The sequence below is a fragment of the Myxine glutinosa genome, chromosome 6 (assembly GCF_964187855.1).
Source record: "Myxine glutinosa chromosome 6, kmMyxGlut1.1, whole genome shotgun sequence".
Lineage (NCBI taxonomy): Eukaryota > Metazoa > Chordata > Myxini > Myxiniformes > Myxinidae > Myxine > Myxine glutinosa.
The window spans coordinates 139607383-139631673 of NC_136266.1; the positions used below are offsets into that span (position 1 = coordinate 139607383).

Here is a 24291-nt window from a genome sequence, read left to right on the forward strand (position 1 = left end):
TTTTTGAAGATTGTTAACAGATCTTATAGCTTTTTATCGACACTCGAATGACCCAACTGGCTTTAAAATTGACTAGCCATTCTTACTTGTGCTTAACTTTAGCTTTACCCCTGCTCATTTGCTTGATCTTGGGACTTGACCCTTCCTTTACACTACCTCTGCTTTTAAGCTAAGAGTCGACCCATTTTTGTTTCTTGACTATATCAGCTTAAAAATCTCAGGATTTTTAATTGTTAAGCACCAAATTGATTGATTGCTGTTTGGAACCACCGAGGCAGATAGTTAATCTTTCAAAACTAGAAATGGTGTTAACATATTGTCTAACTTAGCTTTACCTCTGCCCACTTGTCCTACAGTGGGCTACTGCAAACATTGTAATGACCATCAGTATATTGGGACCATCACTGCAATGCGAGTGGAATCTGTCGATGTGGGAAATCGCAATCATCTCCTCGGTACGTTCTCTTCTTTTTCCTCTACCACCGAAAGTGGATGGAGGTTATGTTTTCACCCCTGTCTGTATTTTTCTGTTTGTTAGTTGGCAAAAAAATTAAAATGTACAAGTCAGGAGATGACGATGGTTCACGAGCGAGCGGTATTCAATAACAAAGGACCGACTGTGACCGAAACGGCCCGGACAGGCCAGGCCCGGAAATGTCAAAACGAAGGTTACTGACCTTGAAATGAGATAGAAAATAATGTATGATCAGTTATGAGGTTAGTTAGCTACACAATACCGAAAATTCGGTGAAAAATGAAATGAAAAAAAATTAATAATAAATAAGTAAATAAATAAATAAATAAATAAAAATTAAAAATTAAAAAAAATTAAAAATGAAAAACCAAATATCGAAACCCCTGTCAGATACCACCAAACCCCTCGGAGAAGATGTAGCTTGAACTTGATTACCCCCTAAAGAGACATCTTTTTCGGGCGTGGCTCCGCTCACAATGGGCGCAATACGCCCACTCTAGGCAGGATGCAACTAGATCATGATATCAACCTCCCACCCAAGTTTCATCAAGATCGGATGATATCATCGGGTAGTTATGCTGCGGACAGACAGACACACACAAAGACACACACACAGACAGATGCGCACACATGACGAATATAGTGGTCACTTGATAACTCGTGAACCAACAAGCATGTTGATCACTCTGGTTTGTGTGTTTGTGTGTGTGTGTTTGTTTGTCCGCTCACTTATACTTGCCTACAGGTCACAATTTTAAATCGATCTTCATGAAACTTAAGCAAATGTTAGAGTTCGTGGTCCGACAAAATCCTATATATTGTTTTAGGTCAAAAGGTCAAAAGGTCAACATCGTCCAAATGTCAACCACTTTTTGGAATTTCTAAAATCCTCAATTTTCATCCGATTGACTTGAAATTTAAATTGGATTTTCAAATCGGCTAACTGAATTCAACCACCTACTATTTTTGAGGTCAACATAGGTCACAAGGTCAACATAGGCCAAAGGTCTACCACTTTCCTCAAATTTCTTAAATCCTCAAATTTTTATCCAATTGACTTGAAATTTGAATAGGATTTTCATATCAGCTTACTGAAACCATCCACCAACTATTTTTGAGGTCAACATAGGCCAAATTTCTAAAATTGTCAATTTTCATCTGATTAACATAAACTTTGAAGACTATTTGCATATGAGGTCATTGAATTCAACCACTAAATTATTTTTGAAGTCAAAGGGATGCTCTACTGAGTGCCATTCTACTTTGTTCTGTTTTGCTAAGTGTCGCTCGATGAGTGATTTTTCATTACTTGCCGGAAAAAATTCCGGCAAGTATGTTGGTCGATTGGTTGGTTTGTCTGTCTGTCTGTCTGTTTGTGCGCAGTACTACGTCTACACCATTGCACATAGAATCGCCATACTTTACACATATATTTGTCTTGCCCTGGAATCGACTGTGCCCAATTTTTAACTCTCGGCCCAAGGCCTCCATTCTGACGTCATAATTTGATAATTCGACAAGTACAAAACTTCATCCAATCAAGATGCAATTTCTTGAGCGCCATGTCGGCATAAACTGGTGAAGGAAAAAAAATAATGATGACGTCATCGGTCACGTGGTTCGGCCGCCATCTTGGAAAAACAGAAAAACTTTGCACCTCTATCTCCGAAAGTGCTGAATAGAAAAAATTGAGACATGGCTCATTGTAAAGAACTCCATGGGGAATAAAATATGTTAATGATGGTCATAGGTGCCTCCATTATGACGTCATAATTCGACAAGTACAAAACTTCATCCGATCAAGATGAAATTACTTGAGCATAATCTAGGAATAAATTAGTTTAGAAAACAAACAATGATTACGTCATCGGTCACGTGGTTCGACCGCCATCTTGGGAAAACCGGAAAACTTGATCCAAAATGGCTCATTTAAAAAAATGTACGATCCGGGAAGTCCTCGGTCTCTGAGCGATTTTTCATTTGTTTGTTTGTCTGTTTGTGAACAGGGTATCTCAAAAGGTTATGGATGGATCTGGACGAAATTTGATGGAGAAGTTGGGTATGAGACATTGACGAAATGGTTAGATTTTGTTGTAGATCTGGACCCGGGTGCTAGATTTTTTTTTTTTAAAGTGATTATTTACCTTTGAGAGATGGGAGCAGAGATAGACAGGATATCTCAAAAAGTTGTCGATTGATTCAGACGAAACTTGGTGGACAAGTTGGAAGTGTGACACGGATGAATTGATTCGATTTTGTTGATGATCCAAATATGGATCCGGATAGGAGAATTTTAAAAGTGAGTCTTCACCATTGAGATGGGGCAAAAAACGACATAGAGCACTGTTTCAAAAAGTTATGGACCTGTGACAAACCCCGGTGGATGAGTTGGTTAGATGACAAAACAAGCCGATTCGATTTTGGTTCAGGTCCGAATCGAAATCCGGCCTACCAGTGGGATACAAAACGTAAAGTGTTCAGCCTTGTTGATGCATGCGCTCTACCGAGTGCCGTTCTAGTTATCATTGCAATGATTTGGAAGGACATTTTCTCTTGAATGGACTGTACTGCCTATCAAATTTCAACACGTTAGCACTGATCGTGGAAAAGAATCCCAGCTAATTCCTAGAAATTGAGAGGATTTTGTTTTTGTGACGAGTACAGAGCTTGAATAATTTCTGAATATCTTGATACCTTTCAGTAATTGATGTTTATCTAAAAACATTTGAGACCTGATTTGCATCTCTGTTCCCTCTGTTTAGATGTTCTTTACTGGGCAAGCCTTGTGGTCACCTCTGTGGGGAAAACTTGCAGATATATATGGACGCAAAGTGGTAGGATATCCTGTGTCTTTATATGGTTATTATTTAAACTCTAAAGGCGGTGGGTGTGTTGAAAAGTATGTTTTTATTTGCAAAGATGCAAGCCTAAATGTACAAATGAAAATGCTAATGTTGGTCCAAAAAACATCGAAATGTACTGTAAATATTTGGGTCTTTTGTTGACCTTTTGCAGAGTGTTGTGCTGGGCATGCTGAGTACATTCTATTTTGGGATTCTTAGCTCATTCGCCCCTGCGTACAATTGGTTCATCTTCCTTTGGTTCTTGATCGGCGGCTCAGCGTCGTCTTTTACCCAAACGTGAGTCTGCCTTATTAAAATAACGTTCTAGAACTTTATAAGTTTGCATTTGCATCAGTTCTAAACATACTACCTCATTGATCCATCCTTTGTGGCTCAAGGACGAGTGCTTCACTATCAGGGAATAGTGACTGGGGATGGTTAGTGCAAGTGTAGGGAGCTCTGAACATAGTGCATTCAGAAAGTATTCAGACCCCTTCACTTTTTTCACATTTTGTTATGTTGCAGCCTTATACTGAAATCGTTTAAATTCATTTTTTCCCTCATCAATCTACACTCAATACCCCATAATGACAAAGAGAAAACAGGATTTTAGAAAGTTTTGCAATTTTATTTAAAAGAAAAAACTGAAATATAACATTTACACAAGTATTCAGACCCTTTGCTATGACACTTGAAATTTAGCTCGGGTGCCTCCCATTTCTCTTGATCATCTTTGAGATGTTTCGACACCTTGATTGGAGTCCACCTGTGGTAAATTCAATTGATTGGACATGATTCGGAAAGGCACACACCTGTCTATATAAGGTCTCACAGCTGACAATGCATATCAGAGCAAAAACCAAGCCATGAGGTCGAAGGAACTGCCTGCAGAGCTCAGAGACAGGATTGTGTCGAGGCACAAATTTGGGGAAGCCTACAAAAAAAATTCTGCTGCATTGAAGGTTCCCAAGAGCACAGTGGCCTCCATAATTCTTAAATGGAAGAAGTTTGTTACAACCAGGACTCTTCCTAGAGCTGGCCGCCCGGCCAAACTGAGCAATCGGGGGAGAAGGGCCTTGGTGAGAGGTGACCAAGAACCCGATGGTCACTCTGGCTGAGCTCCAGAGATCCTGTGTGGAGATGGGAGAAACTTCCAGAAGGACAACCATCACTGCAACACCACCGATCTGGGCTTTATGGCAGAGTGGCAAGACGGAAGCCTCTCCTCATTGAAAGACACATGCAAGCCCACAGAGTCTTGTTTCTCACAGTCTGCGAGTCCTTTAGCTGCTTTTTTGCAAACTCCATGCGGGCTTTCGAGCTTGGAGTTTGCAAAAAAAGCACCGAAAGATGATCAAGAGAAATGGGAGGCATCTGAACTAAATTTCAAGTGTCATTGCAAAGGGTATGAATACTTATGGCAATGTGATATTTCAGTTTTTTCTTTTTAATAAATTTTCAAAAGTTTCTAAAATCCTGTTTTCTCTTTGTCATTATGGGGTATTGAGTGTAGATTGATGAGGGGAAAAATGAATTTAAACGATTTCAACATAAGGCTGCAACATAACAAAATGTGAAAAAAGTGAAGGGGTCTGAATACTTTCTGAATGCACTGTATTTGGAATGACCAGGACTTTGCATGACAACCTTTCAAAGAAAGTTCATTCAATTTTTAAAGTTTGAATTTACAGAAATGTTTGTACATAACAGGGTTTTTCCTCCTCCCCCACTCTCCCAAAGATTATTTTTATGTTGGAAAAATATTTTTTAAAGGGAAATGGAACAAGAATTGCATCTTGGAATTCATACAAATATCCAGATCATTAGCAAAAAAGAATGCTTGCAGTTTGTCTTAACAACCTTCTGGTTCGGCATTTTGCCAAACATGGACATCCTGAATGGCAGTTGCTCCTTCTAAGTTAAGTTCCCGGACATAAAACATTGTGTTTTACTATTTTATTTCAATATTTGTCTTCCTGGACGTGTTTTTCATCAAATTTTGTTCCAAACCATATCTTGTTGTGTTTAAATCGTGGAGTTCATGTCCCTGGTAAAATCTGGCCAAATAGAGATAGTTGGGCTGGGCTTCCGCCTCCATTTTATTTAACCCACAAGCCTCGTTTTTGCTCCTTTTATCCCAGATATTGTTCTGTCTAATGCCTCAGTTCAATCCTTTTCCCCTTGCTACAAAAAATACAAACAAAATACCACTCTTCTTCACTCTGAAACAAACAAACACAAGAAAAAAATGTCATGCATAGCATGATACTTGCGAAATCACTAAAATATGTTGTCCTTTGGCCTATGTTGACCTTTTTGGCCTATGCTGACCTCAACAACTAGATGGTATTCATAGAATACTTACCCTGAGCAGTTAACTTGTTGCGAGCCAACTCTTCTGTTTTTGAACATTTTTTTTTTCTTTCATCCAATATGGCTGCCGGACCACGTGAGTGATGACATCATAAATTTATATTCTCAAATATAATTGTTGCATAGATCATGCTCAATACATTTCAAAATGATCAGACTAAGCATTGTCCCTGTCGAATTATGACGTCATAATTATGGCATCAATGACGTAATCGTTAACATCACCTATTCCCCATATGGAGTTCTTTACAATGAGCCATGTTTAAATTTTTTCCATGCAGTGGTTTTGGAGATACGGAGGTGCAACATTTTTCGGTTTTTCCAAGATGGCGCCTGTACCACATGACCTATATCGTCATGATTATCATCAAAATATTCAAAATACAGATCAAAATACAGATCTCTCATGCACAGATCATGTGCTTGTCAAAGTGGACATCTCTCTGGCCATTCTCAGAGAGCCTCCTCAGCGTCGACGAGTCTGGCATTTCACTCAGGCCGACTGGGACGGTCTTCAAGCAGCCATCAATCGTCTGGATTGGTCTCCCATCTCCACTGCCTCTGACATCAATTCTTCCTGGGAATTCTTCCAAAGCAAACTGATCTCTCTCATGCACAGATTTATCCCATCTCGCCTTCAATTGTCTTACCCTTCCTCCCGTCCATGGTACACTGAATCTTGTGGTGAGGCAGTTGCCCTGAAACAACTTGCCTTTGCCTCTTGGAAGGCTAATCCAACTGAAGGAAATCTCAGTTCCTTCCACCAAGCTCGGAACAAGTGTGTGTCTACCCTCAGGAGTGCCAGGAAGCACTATCTCTCCTCACTCAAGAATGAACTCTCAAACCTGTCTCCTTCCTCCAAATCCTGGTGGCGTCTGGTCAAATCCGTTTCTGGTGTTTGTTCCCCCTCCATCCCCTCCCTTACCTCAAATGGCCACACAGTTGACATCGCACGTGACAAAGCCGAATGCCTCAACTCTGTGTTCGCCTCGAAATCCTTACTCCCAAACCCATCTCTCTCTGTTCCCACCTTTCCCAGTCGAACCCAACTGCTCCTGGACTCTGTGTCCTTCTCTCCTGACAAGGTGGAGGAGTTTTTGTCAAACCTCGACTCTGATTCTGCAACTGGACCAGACGGCATCAGCCCACGGGTCTTAAAATCCTGCTCTGCCGCTCTATCTCACCCTCTCTCTGTTCTTTTCATCCTATCTTTTGCTCAAGGTCATCTGCCAGCATCCTGGAAATCAGCTAACATTACCGCTTTACACAAAAAAGGTGCAAAAACAGATCCTTGCAACTACAGACCAATCAGCCTGCTCCCAATTATCAGCAAAGTCATGGAATCCATCATTGCTTTGGATATGAAATCTTTCCTCTTCTCCAATGGCTTGATCTCGGATCATCAATTTGGTTTCAGACCAGGTCACTCTACTCTGGACATGCTGCTTCTGCTGTCTCAACAATGGATGGAGGTCCTCAATGCCAAACAGGAAATCAGAGCTGTCTCCCTTGACATATCAAGGGCCTTTGATACGGTCTGGCACCCAGCTCTGCTCACCAAACTCTCCTCCTATGGTATCCATGGAAATCTCCATGCATGGCTTGCGGACTTCCTCTCTGGTCGTAGTCAACGTGTGGCCCTGAATGGATTTCTCTCATCTCCCCTTCCTGTTCAGGCTGGAGTTCCCCAAGGAAGTGTGCTGGGCCCTGTGCTTTTTCTGGTCTTTATCAATGATCTCTCTGACTCTCTGGAAAATCCTCTCTATCTCTTTGCTGATGACTCCACTCTCTGCCGCTCCATTCCTCTTCCCTCAGATCGGCAGTCTGCAGCCTCCTCACTCTCTGAAGACCTGGACAAAATCACAGACTGGTCAAACAAGTGGAACATGTCTTTCAATCCTGCCAAATCTCACTCTCTTACTATGTCTCTCCGAAAAGATCGACTGGACAACCCTCCCATCTACTTTCTCAACAATCCTCTCCAAGAAGTTCTGTCACTCAAGCTTTTGGGTCTCACTATCTGCCATGATCTTTCTTGGGAAAACCACATTTCCAAGCTGGCCTCCAAAGCCAGTCGCCGACTGGGCATCCTCCGTCGTGCGAAGTCCTTCCTCGGCACACCTGAGCTCCTCACCACTTACAAGGCTTTCATCCGCAGCTCAATGGAATACTGTTCTCCCCTATGGGCTGGTGCTCCTGCCTCACACCTGGCTCGGCTTCACGCTGTTGAATCCAAAGCTTTCAAAATCATGGGAATCTCCCGCGATGAAGCTATCTCTGAGGGCCTTTCACTCACTCACCGCAGGCAGGTAGGTGGTCTTTCTGTCTTCTACCGACTCCTCTCCGGCCTTGCTCCCCCAGCTCTCTCTGTGCTCTGTCCCCCAAATATTCCTACAGGTCGCACAAGATCTGCCAGCAACCCTCTGATGGTTAAACTGCCGAAATCTCGGCTCTCTGCTCACCTTCACTCTTTCATTCCTCTTTTCTCCCGCCTGTGGAACAAACTCCCACACTCCCTTCAATCCCTCTCCTCCCTCCAGGTCTTTAAAACAGCTGTTCACCACCATCTCTTATCTTCCCCCATCCATAACCTTGATCTTTTCTACCCCCACTAATTCATCCCAGATCCACCTTGTTTGAAATTCCAACTTATTTCCTGGAAATCCTGGCAGTGTCCATATGTTTATACCTCTCCCACCCCCCCCCCCTTCACATGCCTCCCCCCCTTCACATGCCTCCCCCCCTTCACATGCCTCCCCCCCAAAGCCCTCTCCCTCCCACAGATCTCTCGATGTCTCCATGTCTCTCGGTCCCTGCTCTCAAATGTTGTGTTTGTGTCCTTCCCCCTCTCTCCCCATCTTGTCTACCGCTCCCGATGTTATTTGTTTTATGTGTCTGTTTGTCTTTCTGTGTGATTAATGTTCGCTCTTTCACGAGCCTCGATCTTGTATACAAAAAAAAAAAAAAAAAAAAAAAAAAAAATATTCTAAAGGAGGAGGCGCTCCTATGGTGAAAATTTTGTGTCCATCAGACCAACAGTTGCTGATAAAAACATTCATAATGATTGGATGTATAAGTGTTGTATTTGCGGAATTATGACGTCATAACGAAGGCACTGATGACATCATCATTAACGTATCTTATTCCCCATGGGGATTAGTTGACAATGAGCCAGGTCTCAATTTTTTCCATGTAGTGGTTTCAGAGATATAGAAGTGCGTAGTTTTTCAAAGTTGGCGTCTGTACCACGTGACTTATGACATCATAATAATCAATAAAATATTCCACAGGAGGAGGCCCTCCTATGGTGAAATTTTCACATCAATCGGACCAACGGTTGCCGAGAAAATGAATTTTTAAAATGCAGACACGTACGGCACACAGCACGCGTACATACGTACCTGAATGCTTAACCCCGCTTTTCGCTTCGCGAGCGCAGGGTAATAATTGGTGGTTGAATTCAGGGACCTGACGTGCAAATCCTCTACAAATTTCAAGTCAATCGGATGAAAATTGACAATTTTAGAAATTGGGTGTCCTATGTTGACCTTAAAATGTATTGGTGGTTAAATTTGCAGATCTGATCCTGGTTGCTGGAAGCCCTGATAAGCCTTTCTTGTGGATAAATCACATATCTGGCAAATGAAATTGATCCCCTGGATAGCTTCGAGAAACTGGGCCCTGGTGTGCAAATCCACTTCAAATTTCAAGTCAAGTCAATTTCAAATTGGTTTCCGTTTCCGGTCGCTGGAGCAAGGAAGCATCTTCGACCTCTGCACGGCAGCAAAGTTATAGTATTTTTTCCATTCGTGTCTTCGTCAATTTCTACTCGTTTTTTATTGTGCATGTGTTGCAGTGTGTTTGTGCATGTGTTTTTTAGTTGGTGTTGATGTGCAATTCTTGCAAACCTTTGTATAATTTAATCGTTTTCTGTCCCACTGCGTGCGCGGCCTGGTTTGTCTCGGCTTCCCTACCCCCATAGGTGTTCTGTGAATTTAAGTTCTTTCCTTCACTGTATTGCTTATTTCTTAGATTTTCTCTTCTCCCCCTAACTTCCCCGATCATCGACCACTTGTCTAACGTTTTAAATACCGTCTGGCAAATACCGTAATTAATCGTGTTCTGCTCCTCGTGTGCGGCCTTGTACCCCCGTCGTTGTTGGCTAACTTAAGTCCCCTACTTCGTATTTTGCTTGGCTCTTACATTTTTCCGTTCTACCCTGAACATAATACTCTTTGTCTGACGTTTTAAATCCCCACCCCCCAAAAAAACCAAAATAAAAATAAAAATAACCAGAAACATTTATTTTTCCTTTCTCCACGTGTGCTGTTGTCTCATCCTGTACTTCTGTCCAGGTGTGCTGTTCACCCTGCCCCAATTATCTCCTTGCCATCCACCTTTTGCTCTGTTCACGTGACTCGTGGTGGTCCCTCTCAGCCCTCCCACCGTCGGAATTTTGTGCATTTAAGATTGTTCACGGTTCTGTTTAAATATTATTGAAATATGTTTAAACTTTCCCCTTCAGTGTTTTATTCAGTGGTATATTACAACATGCTGTTTTTCTTCATATTTAAAACGCTTCTTTCAATTTCCTCTCCAACTCATTCCACTTCAAAAAAAAAAAATTCAATCCCTTATAACTCAACATCACTGCATGCTCTAAATTCACATTCTTTCCATCCTTCCTCCATCGTTCTTAATCGGATTGCTAACTTGAAAATCACAATAAACCCAATTTGTTATCAATGTTCGTCTTTCATTAATCATCCACTTTCTAAACTCCCCTCTTGCCCCTCCCCTCCTAAACTCCCCCCTTGCCCCTCCCCTCCTAAACTCCCCCCTCACTCCTCCCCTTCAAAACTCCCCCCCAACCCCTCCCATGCAAATCTCCGCCCATACCATTCCTCTCCAATTCTCCCTCCCCCCTCCTCCTCCTCAAAGCTGCCTCCTCCCCACTTTGTCTCCCTTCTATCTCATACCTCCACCTCCCCCAACCTTCTACTTTCCTCTGCCCCCCTCAAACAACCCCTCTCTGTGCCTCATCCCTTCACCATCAAACCTTTTGTTCTCCTCATCCTTCCTTTTCTTGTAACTCTTCTGTAATCTCTGACACACTATCAACTGCTCTCCCTACCTCCCCCTCTCATCCTTCATCTTACCCGACATCTCCCCTCCCCTTTCCTGTACCCGATGCTCCCCCTCTCTCTTCATTAACGGTATGGACCTCAAACATCCGGGGCCTTCGTTCAAACTTAACTGATCCCTCCATACAGGTTGCTTCTGACAATCCAGACTTGATCTGCTTAACAGAAACGTTCCTCCTTCAAGATGTCTCTGATTCCTTAATATCTCTTCCTGGTTACTCCCTCCTCCGGTATGATAGACCTGCGCCTCGTCCTGGTGGTAGGGTGGCTATCTTTATCAAAAACTCTCTTCCTCACTCTCCTTGCACTGCCCTCTCTCCACCTCACCCCCAGGAGTACCTCTGGCTACGGCTTCCTCTCCACTCCCACCTTTTGTTCATATGTGTTCTGTACCATCCTCCAAACAGTGATGACTCCATTTACATTTCACTGTCTGACAACATGGACCAACTTCTATCCACTCATCCCAACTCTCTCTTCCTCATATGTGGCGATTTCAACTGTCATCATGCCAGCTGGCTGGGTGTGGGTTCATCTCTCACCAGCCATGGCACCTCAGCAAAGGCCTTCTGCGACTCACTGGGATTAACACAATCTGTCAATTTCCCGACCCAGATCTCAGCCAATGGTGTATCTTCTCTTCTAGACTTGGTTATGACAAACTTCCCTGCTAATGTCTGCTGCTCTTCTTCTGCCCCAATCGGTTCTTCTGATCATGTGCTTGTTAAAATGGACATCTCTCTGGCCATTCTCAGAGAGCCTCCTCAGCGTCGCCGAGTCTGGCATTTCACTCAGGCCGACTGGCACGATCTTCAAGCAGCCATCAATCATCTGGACTGGTCTCCCATCTCCACAGCCTCTGACATCAATTCTTTCTGGGAATTCTTCCAAAGCAAACTGCTCTCTCCCATGCACAGATTTATCCCATCTCGTCTTCAGTTGTCTTACCCTTCCTCCCATCCATGGTACACTGAATCTTGTGGTGAGGCAGTTGCCCTGAAACAACTTGCCTTTGCCTCATGGAAGGCTAATCCAACTGAAGGCAATCTCAGTTCCTTCCACCAAGCTCGGAGCAAGTGTGTGTCTACCCTCAGGAGTGCCAGGAAGCACTATCTCTCCACACTCAAGAATGAACTCTCAAACCTGTCTCCTTCCTCCAAATCCTGGTGGCGTCTGGTCAAATCCGTTTCTGGTGTTTGTTCCCCCTCCATCCCCTCCCTTACCTCAAATGGCTACACAGTTGACAGCGCACATGACAAAGCCAAATGCCTCAACTCTGTGTTTGCCTCAAAATCTTGTGTCCCAAACCCATCTCTCTCTGTTCCCACCTTACCCAGTCGAACCCAACTGCTCCTGGACTCTGTGTCCTTCTCTCCTGACGAGGTGGAGGAGTTTTTGTCAAACCTCGACTCTGATTCTGCAACTGGACCAGACGGCATCAGCCCACGGGTCCTAAAATCCTGCTCTGCCACTCTATTTCACCCTCTCTCTGTTCTTTTCACCATCTCTTTGCTCAAGGTCATCTGCCAGCATGCTGGAAATCAGCAACCATTACCGCTTTACATAAAAAAGGTGCAAAAACAGATCCTTGCAACTACAGACCAATCAGCCTGCTCCCAATTATCAGCAAAGTCATGGAATCCATCATTGCTTCAGATATCAAATCCTTCCTCTTCTCCAATGGCTTGATCTCCGATCATGAATTTGGATTCAGACCAGGTCATTCTACTCTGGACATGCTGCTTCTGCTGTCTCAACAATGGATGGAGGTCCTCAATGCTAAACAGGAAATCAGAGCCATCTCCCTTGACATATCACATGCCTTTGATACGGTCTGGCACCCAGCTCTGCTCACCAAACTCTCCTCCTATGGTATCCATGGAAATCTCCATGCATGGCTTGCGGACTTCCTCTCTGGTCGTAGACAACGTGTGGCCCTGAATGGATTTCTCTCATCTCCCCTTCCTGTTCAGGCTGGAGTTCCCCAAGGCAGTGTTCTGGGCCCTGTGCTTTTTCTGGTCTTTATCAATGATCTGTCCGACTCTCTGGAAAATCCTCTCTATCTCTTTGCTGATGACTCCACTCTCTGCCGCTCCATTCCTCATCCCTCAGATCGGCAGTCTGCAGCCTCCTCACTCTCTGCAGACCTGGACAAAATCACAGACTGGGCAAACAAGTGGAACATTAATTTTAATGCCTGCTTTCGGTTGTTACTGTAACCATTCATCAGGCAAGTATGCTGTTTTTGCTTACTTTTCTCATTCAAACATTATATTAATCATTGTTTTTTTTATTGCAGTGCATCACATAGGCAATTAGGCATGGATACAAAAGCCAAGACCGTGTTGTGGCTCTTCGAAAAGTGTCCCCCCATCTTCAATCTACCGGGAAACTAGGGATTCACTGGCTCATTCTTGCTCAATAGTGTATGGCCCCACCACAGGACCTAATGAACAGCTGTTCAAGCGACTGCTCAACACTTGGAGTGAATTGGACCAGGGCAACTACACATTGGTCGAGGTGTCTGCTCAACAGAGAGAGCTGGCTGGCCATGTACATGCCACCATCACCTTCCTTCAGACGTCGATGGAGAATAGCACAAAGGAGACTCTTCGACACGACTACCTGGAGCTGGCACACCTCACACTGCTGTTTCTTGGAGGGACTGTCCCTGATGGTATGAGGACCATCACTATCAAAGCTCCTGGGGCATTCCACCACGCCCGTTGGATGAGCAAGACTTTATACACTATAAAGGTGGCACTCTTCCGTCGGCAGCTGGGAGATATCTACACACCCGAAGAGCTGGAAGACATAACCAGTCTCGCTGCATTCATGTCAGTCTTCTACACTAAAGCGTGATTGACATGTACCAGTGCTGCAGATGCACCATCTAACGACCTGTACCTGATGAAGAACCTCCTCAAGGCTGAGGCCAGTATCGCAAGGAATCCAACAAAGTGGCCTGCCAAATTTCTGTCCTTTGTGACTGTGGCCTGAGAGAAGCTACAAAACCATTTGTGGTACCTCTCAGAGAGATTGGTCTCTTTGGCACTCTTCTCGGACAGAACGTCATCTGACAAGCAGACTATGAGAAGGGCTATGCTCAGGTACCATGGGACTGCACATAACATGATACAGGAGATGCCAGCCTCACAGCAATTGGGGAGTAAAGCCCTCAAAGACTTTGTTGGTTACGACTCTTGGAGCATGTTTGAACTCTTGGGTATTGACTCCAGTTTTGTCAAGCTCCCCGTTGCACAGTGGCCCACCTCAGACAGCTATCGTCATGGCAAGGAAGTTGTGGCCAAACTCCCAGTTGTCAATGACGCAGCAGAGCGGACACTTGGACTCGCCACAGATTTGAACACTAACAAGGCCCCCAAATCTGAGGCGCAGCTCCAGGCTCTATACAGGGTTGTGAAGGGCGTCAGGAAGAAGCTGCATGGACTGGCAACATCCACTGAGGTTGTGACTAAGAAGTCATTGGCCTCCATTGATTACAATTGGGACTAGGTTTTTTATTTTGTTATCAATGTTCAATGTCAGACCTTAAATTTGAGACAAAAAAGCTTAATCAATGACAAAAGTTAATTTAAAGTACATTTAATTTGACTATAGCTCTGATTAATGATTATCCTATGATTAAAAAGCAAAATTTTCATTTTTTTTTCAAACAAATGCCTTAAATTTGAGATAAAAATGAGTTTTTGGGATAAAAGTTGTATTGAATTGTGTCACAGACATTGTTAAGCTATCCAATCATCCTTGGCTTTCAATTCTGAATCTTTTGGTACCAGAATCAACTCTGGGGGTCACACACAGCCTGAGAAATCATCGATTTAAAGAATTTTTTGAGTCGTCTGTAACGGTTGCTATGGTAACGGGCTGTTTTACCGTAAGACGTCAATATTTTTGAAAAAAAATTTCATGGTTTTGTTTCTGTTACCCAGCCACAACTTTTAGGTAAATTACAACCTTGTAGTATGAAAAATTGAAAATCACCCCTGATATGGCCCAGCCTATGTACACGTCTCCCTCCCAATGCAATCTCTATGAGCTGCACGGCGGTATTGCCGGGCGCCAGAGGCGCCCCGGAAATGCCGCGCTGGAGGATATTTAATTATTTGGCATGGGGGCAGTGTACTTTGAATGTATCTGTACTTGTTTTTTGGGGTTTTTTTTTTGCCATTTTCGGCAACTTTCGTTTGAGGACAAAGAAAGAGCTTTGTATTTTGAGATGTTTTCTAGTTCCAGACTGTATTGCTAACAATGATAATTATTTGGCTCATATTTGCTCTGAATATACTGTGTGAGAAGTTGTTTTGCATTTATCCCATTTCATCCTGGTCCCATTCTTTGCCACCTGATTTGGAGGGGATGGATGTTGAGTTGGAATGTCCAAAATTATGAAATAGAAGGATTGGGGGAAGAAAATAAATTGGAGGGCAAAGAGGTTGCAGTGTGGAGGTTTGTCTCATAAATCGACTATTTTTCATGATTAGTATACCCGCTCACTATGGGAGTGGCATGGGGAGTCATATTGTTATGGTTTTTAGAACCTTCACTAGTAAATTTTAGTAAATGTTTCCCTCATAAATGACCCCCTGTAAATATCCCCATCAATTGGCTTTGTTGAAGATCGCACCCTAGTTAGTCCATGTACAACACGTAGCAAACTATAGGACCTCTGTAGTTATTTCATTATTATGTGTTTCAGTTAAGGATCTGTTCCCAATAGTTGAATCTGCGTTGCATTAATCAAATAAGATAGGCCCCATTCCGTCCATTTTGCTCTCCCTCTCCAAATTGTGGTACCTCGCTTGCCAGCAGCATTCACTGCCGTTGCATTGGGCTGTTTTGCTGGCACCACGCCACCATAAGCCATGCGGTCAAGCGGAGGAAGAAGGGGGCGGAGCCACAAGAACAAGGTGTGGCACGTCGACTCGTCAGCAGAGGTGGAGTCAGCGAGCCCTTACCGGCCAACCAGCGCCGAGGTGAGCCAACCGGTAGGTGTGTCATCAGAGCCGGCGGCTTGATTCCGAGATGGACAATAAAAGCGGCTGCGAGGGACTGCTTGAGGAGAACATGTGATCCGGCAGATGAGTGAGGTACCCGACGAGGATACGGAGCATTGTAAGGAGGAGAGTGGGTCCGTTTGACGGCGACAGTCACGCGCTTCATTCGCATTGTCCGACCGTGTGAGATACGAGACCAGAAGATGCCGCTGGCTGTTGCAGCCCGGAGCGTGGACCTGGAGCGGACCTCAATGCTGTGCGTCTGCCTGAACCTTCCAGCCCTGCTGTCCCACTTGGACCTTCTCCCTCTTCCAGTCATTCCTGCCTGCTATTCCCCTTTCGTGTAAGTCTGTGTGTTTGTCCTGGGGTATAATACAAGACTGCTTAAGGCTGCCCTGTGGCCTGCTTCTTCTTCTTCGTTCTGTATATTACTTTCGTTTCCTCTTTTAGTATAGAAATAAACCTGTGTTCTTCCTTTACCCTTTTTGGTTCTTTGGCTTCCTCTCACCCGATCGCTTTAGTCCCTTCTTCCCATTGAGTACCTGTGGCACGATTCGGCCAACGCACAGAATCGGGTTAGTCAATTGGTAATGGCTCGAATCGCGGATTGCTAAACCACTCGGCAAATACCATCTTGTCCGTGGTTCGAGCGGTACTTGTCTCCCTGCTTTGCGGAGGGATTGGTAAAGGTATTCGGGAGAACACCTTGACCAATAACCCTGACCAATCTCACCCCACAACGGAGCGTTATAAGTACCAGGACTAGAGACGGCCAGCTTAACAGGCCAAGGGGATTAACCCCCCCTTGCTAAGGGGAGTGCCATCTCTGAGATCCATAACAATATTATTATACTTTTTATTATTGCCAATTACTATTACTTTTCCAATATGTTAGATCAGGTCATTGAAAGGATCAGAACATGCATGATTTTATAACATGTGTCAGGTTATTGAAAGGATCAGAACATGCATATTATAACATGTTAGATCAGGTCATTGAAAGGATCAGAACATACATGATATTATAACATGTATCAGGTTATTGAAAGGATAAGACTGTGCATGACCTTACAACATGTTAGATCAGGTCATTGAAAGGATCAGAACATGCATGATATTATAACATGCATCAGGTTATTGAAAGGATCAGAACATGCATATTATAACATGTTAGATCAAGTCATTGAAAGGATAAGTCCTTGAATGACCTTACAATATGTTAAATGAGGTCATTGAAAGGATCAGAACATGCATGACTTTATAACATGTTAGATCAGGTCATCGAAAGGATCAAGAACGTGTGTGATATTTTAACATGTTGTATCAGGTCATGGAAAGGATCAGACCACGCATGACATTATAACATGTTATGTCAGGTCATTGAAAGGATTAGAACATGCCGTGTTATTAATCCTTGCGGGGTATATAAGACTACAGTAGATGTACGATCAGGTGTGTTCAGCGACGTGATAAGCATTGAGTGATGTCCGGATTCCTCCAACACTTTATTTATTATTATTATTATTACTAGGGCGTGCCCGCACGTACGTGCTTGCCCGTACATGCTTGCCCGTACGTGCGTGCAAAAAAACATGCGTGCAAACAACAACAACAAAAAAAAACGTTGAAACCACGTGGCAGTAACGACCACAGAACCCCCCCCCCTCTATTTACATGAAATGGTTTGGTCCATTGGCAACTTTGAAACCACGTGGCAGTAACGACCACAGAACCCCCCCCCTCTATTTACATGAAATGGTTTGGTCCATTCGCAAAGCCAAAGCGAACGGCTTGCGAGTACGGTGACCATACCTTGGGAACCACTTGTCCGATTAATTTCAAACCTTGAAAAGGCACATCCTCAGGTCCCCAGCAATATATCTGGCAAGTTTCAATTAGATCGGACCCGTGGTTGTCGAGAAACAGCGGTCACAGACAAACACACACACACACACACAGACACACACACAGAGATTACTGGAATTATAGATAGAAATCGGCGTTGGCGACTTTTTAAAAAGTTAATCATACGTGTTTGTGGTTTATAATATTTTTACTTCTGGTAGAGGCTATCGGGCTGTTGCTCCCATGAAAACGCCATGATAAGCTATTTATAAAAATTGACTCGACGTTTGTTCAAGGAGGAAAAACCCCTTGGGAGGTGGGATATTAATGGTATTAATATTGTTTTTTAATAACATTAATATTACTAGGGCATGCCCGTACTATATATATATCTAAAATTATATCCCCCCCCTCTATTTACATGAAATGGTTTGGTCCATTCGCAAAGCCAAAGCGAACGGCTTGCGAGTACGGTGACAATCCCCCCCCTCTATTTACATGAAATGGTTTGGTCCATTCGCAAAGCCAAAGCGAACGGCTTGCGAGTACGGTGACAATCCCCCCCCTCTATTTACATGAAATGGTTTGGTCCATTCGCAAAGCCAAAGCGAACGGCTTGCGGAGTTTGGTAAATAAATCGCCATAGCTCGGTAACTACTTGTCCGATTAATATGAAACCTTGAAAAGGCACATCCTCGGGTCCCCGGCAATATACCTGGCAAGTTTCAAGTATATCGGACCCGTGGTTGTCGAGAAACAGCGGTCACAGACAAACGACACACACACATACACACACACATACACACACACATACACACACACATACACACAGAGATTACTGGAATTATAGATAGATGCTATTATTGTTAGTTTTGTTATTATAAGCAGTCTTGGAAAAATGCCACGATAAAGCTAACTTAACATGGATATACACCTCAACACGCAACCCCATTGACAGCAATGGCGGGGAAACCCCGCTGGTGGAAGAAAACCCCCTTGGGGAGGGGGGCAAATGAATGCGCTACAACCTTCATTGTGTAACCTTTATTCATCCTGTCAAGTTTGGTTGAAATTGGATAAGTAACGATGGAATGTATCGTGGTCAAAAAATAATCAGATGCCAATTGCGTATTTTAGTATGATTCTGTCACCATATTTTTTATAAAGTGGGTTTGGTGCCATGTGCAAAGGTTAAGATCAAAGCAATCGAGCAAATTGATGAATGTTTATTTTAATGCCTCCACAACTGCAGGGGCCGCATTCTTTTGGGTTGCACGTGGAGCTGTGCATTCTTGCGTGCATAACATGCTGCCCTGTGGGCAAATCGCTCACGTAACTCACGTCGCTCACGTAACATTGCATTGTTGCAATGATAAATTGTGAACTCCTGAAAGTACTTTGAAAACACTTGGTACAAGTATGTACAATGTACATGCACTATAACGATGCAAAGTTTATCTGCTTCATGTGAACTTTCATTGAAAAATGTTGTTTCCACAATAAGTTGTGGACCACAGAAGGGATTTCAATCAGACTTGGCACAAGTACGGACTGTGATACAGCGATTAACTGATTCAATTTTGGGTTGAACGGGTCAAAGGTCATGTATCATTTGAAAATCATTTTGTAGATCATAACTGGAGTTTGGAAGCATTTGATGTTTTTCTCTCTCCAACTTCTCTTTTTCTCTCTCCCACTTTCTCACGTGACACTTCATTTTCCATGTGGCTTTTAATGGAGCTCAAACATAACAATGGGTTGACATTGAACGTGGGTGGAGGCATAACCATTGATGCATTATTGTCATATTCCATTTTCTATTTTTTTTTCAATACTCACCACTTGTCAGAAGCTGATGCCCATGCCCCATCTCTCCAGTCCCTCCAAGATGCATGCAATTGTACTAGAGCAGTGGTTCTTAACCTTTTTAAAGGCGCCGAACCCTAAATAAACCCACCGAACACTCGCGGAACCCCTCAAATTTGACAAAAAAAGTTAAGAAGAATTGCATCTTAATGCGTTTTCTGTTCTTCTTTTCGGGAGGCGATCTGGGAAATGCGTGGTTTTGTTTTAGCAAGGGCCACCCTCACATCATTTTCGCATGCAAGCCTGCTCCTTTTCATTGTTTAAATGTCCACCAGTTTCGAAAACGCATGCTCGCAGAGATACGTTGTAAAGAACAGCGTGAGGATCTCAAGGGCAATTTTAGCGATGTGAGGATACCCTTCCATTTGGCAGCACCAAAACGTTGAGAGCGTTGTTGTGCCGAAGAGTTGTTGTTGAGTCTGGCTCTGCTGAAGTTCGATGAGGTCGTCGAGGTATTGCTCGTTGACATATGCCGTTGCAACGTCGAAAGTAAACGGCTGCCTCACCCATGCTGGGTATTGCTCTTGGTCGGGGAAGTACCCGTTGAATGACTTTCCCAGCTCATCCAAGTACGTGGCAATCGCTTGCTTCAGCTCCCCCGGTACAGCAATGCCTCCAACTTCAGACTCGTCTTCGATCCCGCTCACGCACTCGTCCAGTAGCGAAAAGTTCGCGAAGTTGTTGTTCTCTGTTCGCCGCCTCTACAACGGTAACTTCTTTCGAAAAGCGCTCGGGTTTCTTCAGATTCGATGACATTCACTCCACCGCCCTGCATCTGGCAATTGAGATGATTAAGTGTGTCGAAGATGTCAGCCAAGTACGCCAAGGCGAGGATGAACTCTGACTCTTGGAAGTGCGTTGCATGGCAATGCTGGTGTTCTCGCAAAAACAGAGCTAATTCTACACGCAAGGTAAAAACACGGCTCACTACCTTCCCTCGTGATAACCATCGAACGTTAGAGTGGTAGAGAAGGACTTCGAATTCAGAGCCGATTTCATTGCACAGCTCTCTGAAGATGCGATGATTCAGAGCACGGCTTCACACGTAATTCAGTTTCAACGACGATTTTCAGAACATTGGCCAGTTTTGGAGGCAGGGTTTTTTTATGCCAGTGCGTGTCTGTGCAGGACGCAGTGTGTGACGATGATGTGTGGTGCATCGGCCTTCACCAGTGCTCCAAAATCGGAGTTGCATCCCAGCATGGCTGGAGCTCCGTCCAAGCAAACTGCAGACACCATGTTCCACGAGAGGCCGTTGCTTCTGAAGAAGTCGTCCACAAGCTTCTTCACGTCAGCTGCCTTCATCGTTGTTGTGAGAGGCTTGCAGAACAGAAAGTCTTCCTTGATCTCGTCTCCTTTGACATAACGCACAAATAAGATGACCTGGCTCAAATTCGAAACGTCGGTGGTCTCGTCGAGTTGAAGGCTGAATTTCGTCGGGCTCGTGACTAAATCTGCAACTACCTGGGCGAGGATGTCGTCGCTCATGTCGTTGATTCTGCATCTGATGGTGTCATTTGAGAGTGGTACGAGAGACGACTTGTTTTCAGCAGCTTTTCCCAACATGATGTTGGCCATCTTCAATGCGGCCGGTTTGATGAGTGTCTTGCCAACGGTGTGCGGTTTGTCCTGCTTTGCGATCAGGTACGCAACTTCATACGACGCGGTGAGGATCGGTTTGTCAATTGGAACGAAGCCGAGAGTGGGCAAAGTAGCACTTGCATCGAATCGGACTCTCTTCAATTTGAATTCATCTCTCTTCAATTGGCTAACCCCCGCTCTAGCGGGGGAAATGGCCTTAAAACGATCATTCATTCATTCATTCATTTCATTCATTCATTCATTCATTCATTCATCCATTCAGCATTGCGTCTTTGTACTGCCCCTCGCCGTGCAGTTTTTTGAAGTGTTCCTGTAGTTTTGCTGGTGCTAGGCTGGAGTTGATCAACTTGACATTGCAAAGCATGCATTGAGGACGCTGACTTCTGTCCCGTTCCGTCAAACACGTGAACCCGTACCGCACGTAATCCTCCGACCACTTCCTTTTTTTGCTCGACATACTGCAAAAAAAAAAAAAAAGGAACAAACTGATCTTAATTGAGTTCGGGAAAATAATTATATGACAAAAATTAAAAAAGGAACATGCTTAAATATAATCAGTACCCCTCTGAAAACTGAGAAATTTTAACGAAGAAAACATAACTTATAGTTACGATGACGGGATTTATTATCTACTCAACTCTATGTCACCTCAAATCCCATTATAATATTACATAGAAAACTGCGAATTGTTAGTTTTGAATTGCGACCAAAGGAGTTATATCACCTCCACCTAATTTTCTGAGTAATTCAATCATATTTTATAATCACCATCCACTTTTGACTTTAATATAACTGAACCCGCCCTGCATATCCACAAACATTTCCAACTTACTTTTCAATTTATCAGTAACTCCAAAGTAAGGCGCGACCAATGACGCACGGCACACGGCAAGCTAATCGAGGCTATTCACTGGAATTTCCGAACATCTGCAAAGTCCAAAATCCAGTAAGTAAGTAAGCAAGTAAGCACCATCAACAGAATAATTAGCAAGTTGCTCATTGATTCAACTTACTGCAGTCAGTGTGAAACAACTTATCTTAAACACAGACCAGAGAAACCATGAATGGGATGGGAATACAATTACAAATAACATTTCCATTCGTTCGTAACATACATAGCAAAATAATAATAATATTAATAATAAGCGTAATTACACATAGATTCAAAATTGATACAAAACTTTTTTAAAAATAAAAAAAAATTGCAATGCGTTTCGGAGGACCTCCGCCGAACCCCTGAGACTGCTTCACTGAACCCCTGGGGTTCGGTCAACCCAGGTTAAGAACCACGGTACTAGTGGAAAGTTTCGTACTCTGAGAGCTTCAGCTAAATTCTATAGCTCAAATGTCTCATGAGTTTGAGCAAGTACATGTCATTATTAAATGGCATTATAGTTGCTTCCTTGCCTTTTTAGTCAGGTCAGTCTCTTGACTGCTACTGGTAACATGTAACCCATTTCTACCTACTGCATGGTCGTGTAGTCGGCGACCAAACGGACTACCCTCAGTGGCTTGCCAGAGGGGAAGGTAACTGTGACACCCTGCAGGAGTAAAAACAATACCTGTTAAAGGGCGGATGATCTCCCTCCGTGAGACAACGGCCATCCAGTATGAAGATGGTGTCTCCTAAAAAACACCCATCTGGTTGGACCAGTTTTTTAGGTAGTAGGTTGTAGACAGCAACCGCCCAGGGTAGAACAACCGTCCTGACTTAGGAGCGTTAAAGTGGTGCCCGGAACCATCTTACACTCTCCATGTCAGGATTGCTGGTCTTACTTTCTGTCTCACTCAAAATACAGATACCAGTCTAGCTTTAACCTCTCTTTCTCGCAAACAATTACCATCTGATCCCTTGACGTGTGCAATATTGCAAGGGTGCCAGGTTGAAAATCAAAGATCTGTTCATTTCTTTTTCTTTTTTTTTGTATACAAGATCGAGGCTCGTGGAGGAGCTAAAATTGTCTTCCAATCTCCTTGTAATTTATGTTAATGTAAACATATCTTCTGACCTTGTCCTTGTTTCGTTGGTGGTAAAACCAGGGGCCTTTTGAGGCTGCAAGTGTTTCCATAAAGTTTAGGATGGGTGTGAGGGTGGTAGGAGAGAATTATTAGGAGAAAGAAATTAAGGAAGCTTTTTAATTGCACTTTGGTATGTGGGTGTAACTTTGAGAAGTGTCCTGGTTTCCATGCACTCCTCAACTGCTGAACAGAATGAGTTAAAAACTGGGAGTTGTACTCTGGACGTGCATGTGAAAGCTAATAGATGGTAAACCATTTTCTCACAGTTCCAGGGGTTCAGGGTTAGGGGAGCACCTGAATTCTCTCTATGCAAATGTGTATCACATCGCACATCACCCTTTGGATATTACTAGTTATCCCGTCCGGCATTCTCGGGGAATTAACCCATCCATAGGGACGGGTTCTTCACTATAAATATATATATATATATACCACTGATGTGTTGCTGCATCACCCCACCCCCATTCTAAACCAAACTCAAGAGGTACTTTGTTGTTGGAGGAGGTTTTCAATGTCTTTCATGTCTCCTTTCTAGGACAACACTGTTCGCCGAGTTCCTGACTGTGAAAATACGGTCTCGCTGCATCATAAACTTTGGGGTGAGATGACTTTTAGTCCACCCACCAATCCTTCGTCCAAGGAAGAGTATTCTCCACACTTGAAAATTGTCATTTTGGTACTTCAGGCTTTTGTTGCTCCAACCACAATTTAATGCCCATGCCTGATCTTGTAATTTTATCTGGGAGGCAGGGTAGAGTTGTGTGTGGGGAGGGTTGCGTGAGGGCATCAGGGCGTAATGGTGTATCACATGTATCTGTGTGTTTATTTGTATCCAAAATTCCAAACCAGATCCAAAATTGATACCTTACTTGGTTGGCTTCCTATGCTCGACAGTAGAGCCTGCATATAACTCGATTTTGTTTTTTGACCTGCTGCTTGAAGCTGTCAAGCCAAAAACAATGCTGGCCAAGTCCGATGTGTATGTATATGTGTGTAAATCCATGAGACCATTGCAATATACCTTTTGGGTGGTGGCTCATGGTATTACCTTGTTGAATATTCATTTTTTAGAACCCCAAATAGGTGTCCACAACTTTGTTCCTCTG

The 24291-nt window shown here is 43.6% G+C and overlaps 1 protein-coding gene across 1 annotated transcript in view; it reads left to right on the forward strand.

The window, feature by feature from the left end:
- Window positions 1-24291, forward strand: part of LOC137430362 (synaptic vesicle 2-related protein) — a 92457-nt gene that overhangs the window by 16410 nt on the left and 51756 nt on the right. The window contains exons 4-7 of the mRNA XM_068121174.2: window positions 357-455; window positions 3238-3309; window positions 3491-3615; window positions 23721-23784. Coding sequence (XP_067977275.2) covers window positions 357-455; window positions 3238-3309; window positions 3491-3615; window positions 23721-23784 — 360 coding nt within the window. The remainder of the gene's footprint in view (window positions 1-356; window positions 456-3237; window positions 3310-3490; window positions 3616-23720; window positions 23785-24291) is intronic.